Source organism: Apis dorsata, unplaced genomic scaffold, assembly GCF_000469605.1.
Source record: "Apis dorsata unplaced genomic scaffold, Apis dorsata 1.3 scaffold_27, whole genome shotgun sequence".
Taxonomy (NCBI): domain Eukaryota; kingdom Metazoa; phylum Arthropoda; class Insecta; order Hymenoptera; family Apidae; genus Apis; species Apis dorsata.
Genome location: NW_006263329.1, coordinates 136,640 through 144,881, shown reverse-complemented (window position 1 = coordinate 144,881; position 8,242 = coordinate 136,640). Strand labels below are relative to the sequence as shown.

The 8,242-nt window shown below is 23.2% G+C and overlaps 1 protein-coding gene across 7 annotated transcripts in view; it reads right to left on the bottom strand.

The window, feature by feature from the left end:
• Positions 1–822: 822 nt before the first annotated feature.
• Positions 823–8,242, bottom strand: part of LOC102673357 (monocarboxylate transporter 10) — a 22,454-nt gene continuing 15,034 nt past the window's right edge. For 4 of the 7 annotated variants that reach the window (XM_031510488.1, XM_006607978.2, XM_006607977.2 and 1 more), the window contains exons 4-9: positions 7,366–7,639; positions 6,938–7,073; positions 6,426–6,591; positions 5,474–5,720; positions 4,900–5,040; positions 823–1,097 (exon numbers count right to left, since the gene is read on the bottom strand). In XM_031510488.1, coding sequence (XP_031366348.1) covers positions 829–1,097; positions 4,900–5,040; positions 5,474–5,720; positions 6,426–6,591; positions 6,938–7,073; positions 7,366–7,639 — 1,233 coding nt within the window. In that variant the 3' untranslated portion in view covers positions 823–828. Of the gene's footprint in view, positions 1,098–4,707; positions 5,041–5,473; positions 5,721–6,425; positions 6,592–6,937; positions 7,074–7,365; positions 7,640–8,242 lie in introns of all 7 variants that reach the window. The other 3 variants (XR_420624.2, XM_006607980.2, XR_420623.2) reach the window with 3 other exon arrangements.

Sequence of the window (8,242 nt, the reverse complement as noted above, 5' to 3'; positions counted from 1 at the left end):
ATTGACATGCATGGACTAAACGTCGAAGATTAGTCAGAATGGCCTTAAAATCTATCGATCGCCACTGCTTTTCAAATTCACTTTCATTTTATTGCTCAAAAGTTTTAAAATGAAGGAAGAACGAAATAAAAATAAAAATTAATATAGTTTTAATTTTTATGTTTCTTGATCTCTTATATGCAAATAATAACTTAGAAGTAAAATCGTCTAAATATTTTAAATAAAATTGTTTAAATTTAAATAATTTTAATTAGAATTTTTACATTATAGTTAATAATTTAAAATATTTGCATATAAATTATCTTCTTTTAAAAAATTCAATTTTTCTTATTCTTTCTTATTAAATAAGTGATTCTAAACTTTTGAACTGTAAGTCCATTAATTAATATTAATAGATTAAATGCAAATTCGATTACCAAAGAATTGTTAATATAAAATTTATTAAATTATTATTATCATTTAGAAAAAAGTATATTTGAGTAATATAGAAGTTTAAAACTGATCGATTTCATCAATTTCATTATCATTCATAAATCTAATCATAGAACATATTGCCATGATTATAATAAAAGATAGTACTATACAATCAGGTGTTAAATTCTATCAAAAAAAAAAAAAATTTACAATTTAATCTTAATCATAAATAATTTAATAATTTCTTTAATAGTATTTAAAATTAATAAATGATTTATGAAACGTATATGATTTTTTGAAAAAATCATATTTTTGGAAAAAAGTTAAAAAACTAATTATATATTTTGATTTAAAATTTATCAAAAAGTGAAATCAATCAGTGACTTCTAAATGATGTATTTATCCTTAATCTAATTAATTCAGAAGCATCGACGATTGAAGCATCCGTTGAAAGCGGCCAGAAGCTGACCAATCCTCACCATGGAGCAATGGCAAGCTCTCGGAGTGTTCACAACGATCTTGACACTCGTTCTCGTGTTCCTGGTAAGTATTGCTCTCGTGATATCCATAACATTTCGACGAGTGCTGGTCGTGCATGCCTCCACACATCACCTTCCAGTTTAGTTGCTCGTATTTGAGACCAGTGACAAGATACGGAGACAGAAAGGTGATACTGGAGCATCCTGTGGACCGCAAAACTGTTTTTCAAACGGATATAAACATAGTAAAAATTAGCATTAGAACTATCTTTTAATAAGTATTTTTAATAAGAATTTTAAATGAGTTTTAATTACATGTACATATAATATTATTTATGATATTATGAGAATAAATGAGTATATGTAATTATATTACAGTTTCGTTAAAATACAATATGTAATTTTGTTAAAAACATTTTCGTATTTTCAATAATCATAAAATAATAAAATATGAAATTTATGAATATTTTGAAAAATTTGATAGTTCTAATGCTAGAAGTTGAATATGAAGATTTGTAAGAAAGTTTGATAGAAGTATTTACAAAAGAAATATTAATGCTGATTAAAATTTAGATAAGATCAAAATCTAGCAAGGTATTAATGAAAAATGAAAATATACTCTTATTTAAGAATTTTAGAACTTTGGAATTTATTTATATATAGAACTTAGGGAATGTATTATATCTATTACATTTTTGTTGAAAATTGAGAGAAATTAAACAATTATTAATGAATTTAATAATTCAATTCTTATATAGCAAAGAAAATATAAAAATATAAAAAGATAATATATTAAGAATTTAATTTTATCAAAAAAATTCATTTACAATTAAATCTATGTTTTAATAAAAAAATTTTTAATAAAATTGTTAAAGTTCTAAAATTTTTAAACAAAAGTGTATGTATTTTCTTCTTATTGTTAATGTGAGAAATAAAAGGTGGTAAAAAGTAAGAATTAGTTAGAACTTTAATCTTCTGTATTCTTTTCAAATCTTATTTTTATCATTGAATTTTTAATTTAAAATTTAATTGAAGATAATATAAATAAATTTTAAAATAAGTAAAACATTAAAAGTTTTATTTGAAATATTAAGTATTTGTCAATCCACAAGATAAAAATTTAGAAAAAAAAATTGAAGATATTATAGTTCTTCTAATAAAGAAAAATATTTTAATAAACATGGATTGAAAAAATAATATTCTTATATCAAAATAAATAAAAAGTGTATAGCTCTATTTTTTTATAATCTCATATTTTTTTTATTATCTCATGAAGTATTATAGTGACTAAGTTTTTAATGAGATAAAGATTGCAGAAAATATTTGAAATTAAGATAATAAGATATTTAAAAGAAAAGTGCATCATTATATAAAATTTTGAAGTAATCTTATATATTTGGAAAATATCTAACTATTCATTTAAATTGCACAAAAAAAAACAGAATGAACATATGTTGAAATATAATAAACAGATAGTCATATTTCTTTTTAATGATCATTCAATTGAATTTTTAAATCATTTTGTGTTATATTATCAAATATTATATATTATTGTATTATAATTATTTTTGATATATAATTATAATTCTATTTTTGGTATCGAAACTGTTTAATGACTCTTCATTTTTCCGAAGACAGTGAGACAAAATTTTATATAATTTTTCCATTGAATCATCTTTTTCTTTTCATCTCCATTTCTTTCTTTCGATTATAGGAAATTTTCTTTTCATACCCTTATTCCCCATTTCCATAAGCTTTAACATTTTCAATATAAGTGAATTGCTTATTCTTTCAGAAATCTCTGTGTTTTAGCTATTTTACAAATATTTTGATAGTAACTTTTTATAAATATACTATATATATTTATAGAGATATTTTTCAAAAAATATTTAGAAAATAATTTTTAAACCGAAATAAAAAATATTAATTTTTCTATCCATGTTTAATAGTATTTTTTCTATTTGCCGTATTTATTTTTAAAATTTTAAGCTCTTCTTACCACTTTAAATATAATAATTACAAAGAGAAAAAAGCAGTGAAAGATTGTTTTAAGAATCAATTCTATTCATCAAAACTATAAAAATAGATTGTAACTTTATTTCACAATTTTTTTTTTTAGTTTAAATGTAAAAAATAAAAAAAATAAGGATAGAAAGAAATAGTTTATAAAATTTTTATAAAGGAAAGTCCATTAAAAAAGATAAAAAATAAATATTCTTTTTTTAATATTTAAATAATTTAATTAATTGTATATTACTAATATTAAATAATAATATTAGCAATGATTTATAGATTTTTTATATCATATAAAAACAATAAATATCAAAATATTTTCAACAAAAAATGTACATAAAAAAATGTACATAAACTAATATAAAAATAACAGACTAAAAAATAACGAAGAAAAAACTTAAATGTATTTATAAATGGAACCAAGTATAAAACCTTTCACATTGTTTTGATGTATAGTATCAATTCTGAAAAAGAATATCACTGATTTTTGTTAACGCGTTCCATATCAAAAGCTCAATGTTCAATGTCTGACTCAAACTAGTTATTACTACTGTGCACGTTCTATTATTTATCTGTCAGTGTTTCTCAAAATAAGGATTCTTGTATAATTTAATTTATAATTATTATTATTTATAATTATTCTTCAATCAAAGTATTAATAATGCAATGTATGTATTATATAAATAATATAAAATATATAATATTATAATAATAAAATTTAAGTTGTAAACTATGTTTTTTATTAATTCTAATATTCTATCAGTTAATAACATATTTAAATAAAGATTCTAATGCAAAGAAAATTATACTACACTTATATTTGATAGTAAAATTAATTACATTTATTCTCAAGTATAATTGACACCATTTCAATTACATCTTTAATACGTATAAACAAGATAATCATGGAAAAGTAGAGGAATTATCTTTATGAGAAAGTAAACACTGACTATGAATAGCGTATAATGGATGACAGAATCGTTTCCATATTGCAACGAGCCGAGGCATAATTAAACTGTCAAAGCAAGACGCAATAAATAATTAATTGTTACGAGGCTACATTACCATGATTAATTTAAATAATTAAGTTAGTTCACAGATTAACGAATAAAAAAAATAAAAATAATTAACTTGTGAAATATACATATTCATTCATTCAAGTGCTAAATTATACCAATTATACCAATATGAAAAAAATTATATAAGTAAGTCTTGAGAAAATAATCAGAAATACACAAAAATTTATAAGAACAATAACATAAATTTATAAAAACATAAAGAAATATTATATTTTTTATTTATATAATATTTTTCTTAAAGATTTCTTAAAATATCTATAAACAAAAACGAATAATTGAATTAATAATAATTTTAGAAATTCATTATTTATATTTTAATATTAAAATTATTAAATATATGAACTTTTAAATATTTCATTTTTATGATTATTAAAATAAATGTAAATACTTCATATCAAAATCTATTATTATTTTTTATTTCAAATAAAATTTTCTCAAGACATAATATAAGTGTTAAACATAATTCCAATCACTATCCCTTAATCCCATTGGATTATATTATAAATCAACCAATGCAAAATGCGTGGCATGCAAATAAATTAATGCAATTTGTGACTTTCATAATAGAAGCATATAATGAATTTCAACAAACAATATAGCAATATTAATATGAGTAGAAATTAAAAAAAAGAAATAAAAAGAAACAATGAAACAATCAGATAGCAATGAAGTTTGAGCAAAATATGCAGACATAATTTCTCGAAATAATGAATTTATTTTACCAAGTGCTCTGTCCCCCTCGACAGCAGACGGATTCGTGTTTTATTTTATCCGAAAAGCTTTCCGTGGAAAGTTTCAACCGCCTTCGTGAAAACAGTTTATAAACCGACGCGCACGCACGTGTTTCGATACCACATGGAGAAACAAACTTTGTTAGTTAGATGTGAATAATGTACAAATACCTGTTTACCGACCATTCTGACAAGCAGCTTTATCCCCTGTGTTTGCGGTAACGCTATTTTGCTCCTCATCCTTTACAAATTTTATCAGGAACATCGTGAGTGCTCCAGCTATTGGTGGAATACCGGCTAAGTAAAAAGGCAGGTCATAGGTACCTACATAAACCAAAAAATAATATAATTATATTATATAATAATATATAATAATAATATAATTATATTAATTTTCAATCTTTTATCTTATAATTTTCAATATGTTAAAAAAATGAAAAATATAATGCAATTAATAATTTTAATTCTTAAATATTTAAATTTTAATTTTGTATTTATTCACATTATTATATATTATTATATGTCATTTTATTCGATGTATACATCAGAATAATTGAAAAGTTATGATAATAATATAATATATTAATAGCAACGAAAAATTCTTATGAAGTAATAAATTGCAAAATTAAAAAAGTTTATTAATATTTTAATATTATCTTATATTATTTTTAAACAAAAATCTTGAAAATAGATATTAAATTTGTTTACTCATAAATGAAGTAATAAAAAAAAATAAATGAATTAATCAATTCATTACCTGTATGATCATATAGAAAACCAGCTATGGGTGGCCCCATAGTCAAAGGTATAGAACACATGCCTAACAGAAATCCTATAGCTTGTGTCGCCCCTTCTCGACCGCATATATCGAATGCAATAGGGCCCAAAAGGGATATAAAGCAACCATCAAATAATCCCATGACCAAAGAAATAAGTAGCAATATTATAAACGAAGGTGTAACAGGGAGGAGCATTGTGAGAACACCAATGCTAAAAAACGATATCTAAAAAACAAGAAATAAAATAGTTAAGAAATTTATGAAATATAATTTAATTTTTTTATATATTATTTTATCAAAGAAAACTTTATTTCTAGATTTAAAAAATTATATTCTTAATGTTTCTTTACTTGAAAAATAATTGAATATTTTATTTATATTTTATTATAATTGAATTTTTTTAAATTTTTATTTTTATCAAAAAAATTTTTAATATTCATTTATTTCAGTATATTGATTCAATATATTTAAACATTTTAATAATAATATGAGAGAAGGATTTGTAAATTATTTTGTAAAAAGACCATAATAAAAAAAAGATCAGAAAACATTAGTTTACAATGTAGTTAATACAAACTATAATATATCAATCAAAGAATTTCATCAACATGTAGTTATCTAAATTAATGATTCCCAATCTTTGGATACCATATTCTATAGTGATATCAAAATAATTCTTTCACTTCTTTAATTTTAATTAAAAAACTATTAATTATTCCATAGCAACAAAATTGTATTTTTTCAATTTACCTTTCTTACAAAAAACAAAAATTATAAATTATTTGAAAATTACAAAAAAATAATAAATATAATAAAAATATTGATCTAAAATATCCTATCATAAAATGTAATATACCATAAAATGTAATATAAATATTAATCTAACAATGAGTGTATTTTAAAATTATTGAATTTTAATACTCAATTTACCTGTTGCAACAATATTCTGTTTACCCTTGGCAAATCAGCGATATAACCGAAGAGTAATCGACCAATACCGGAAGTGATACCGATGCACATGATCGGGAGTTTCCCGTCCGCGTCCTTGAACACCGTCGCCACGAATTTTCCTATGTGAACATACGGGACGAAATATCTGAAACGGACATTCCCATTGATCTGAGAATTCATGCCAATACACGTTGCCTTATACACTTTTGTTGCGATCTTATTCCTGCGATCTTGAATTACAAATCCATGTAACTTGATTAAGAAACAAGTTTCGCAACCAGAACCGTTACCAACATGTTGGTTTTTACATATCGATTGAAATTAAATTGACAACTCTAAAGCATTCCGTGTGATTATAAATTAAAATGAACAATTTAATAATAAGAATGAAGAAAAATATGAAACCATGACAACAAAGTTTAAATTGGTTAACCTTATAAAATCATTCACACGTGTGAAGATAATTGCTCATTGATCGCGGTAATACTAACCCGAACAAAGCTAGGGGAATGGAGCTAGCCCACACTACGTAACGTTTTTTCCTCCATATCGAGACGTTTATCACTTGCTTGACACAGTTTTTGAAGTTCGATTTGGATTTTAGTTGATCCTTTGGCATCGAGTTAACTGGAATAATTGTATTAAAAAATGTAGTAAAAAAAATCATGAAATTTTTTTATATTCGTTATTTTATTTGTATAACGAAAGTTGAGTATATATAAATATATTGTAAAATACTATATACATATTATTACTTATTTTAAAACATTTTTCATACGATTATTTATTTACAATAAAATTCGTGCGAGTACTCAGTCGTTATATAACGAAAATGGGTTCCAAATAAAGCTCTGAAGAATAGAAATTTCGGTTTATTCAAAACTTCAATATGTTATACGTATACATAAGTAAAACTTACGTGGAATCGGCTTGAAAAGTATAGCACAAGGCATGACGATCGCCGTGAGCATAGCTAAGAACCTCAATGTGCCTTCCAAACCGAAACGTCGGAGTATGACCTCAATCAGGTACGGCATAAGGGTCGTAAATATAGAGCTTCCAGCCGTGACGATCCCATTGACCAAGCCCAAGTATCTCTTAAAATAATGGCCCAAGATCGCTAGGCTAGGCGTGTAGGCAAGACTTGCACCGAGACCGTACATCACTCCGTAGGTCAAATAAAGTAATGTCACCTGAAGCACAGCGATTCTAGAAATAACTCAAGTTGGTTATGATAACGCGAATACCATGATGTATCATCGAGGATAATGATTCTTCGTGAAAAATTGTTTTACAGTGTTTACATTGATATCCATGATTTAATCTTAATCTAATGATTTTATTGAGAGTAATATAATTCTAGATGGGAGAATTTTGAAATTGAATGAAAGTTATATGTATGTCGGATATTAATTTTGAAATAATTTTTTTTTATGAGAAGAGAAAATGAAGATAAGAATATAAGTTGTTTAAATAAATTATTTAAAAATATTGAAAAGTTTGAAAGCAATTATATTTTTGCATATTTGAATAAAAATCTTTTGTAATTGTAATGAAAGTAACCACTTGTGATAAGTGATTATTGATATTGACAAATATTTTAGATAAAAAAAGATTAATACCCAATATATTTTTTTATTTTTTAATCATTAGTTGTAAGAAATAATTTTAATATGATTTTTTATATTTTTATTTAAAGTTTCTTATTATTTCTAAACTTTTAATAGTATAAATAATTATATTTAATATAAATCTTATTTAATTTTATTATTAAAATAATATGCTGAGAAGCAAAT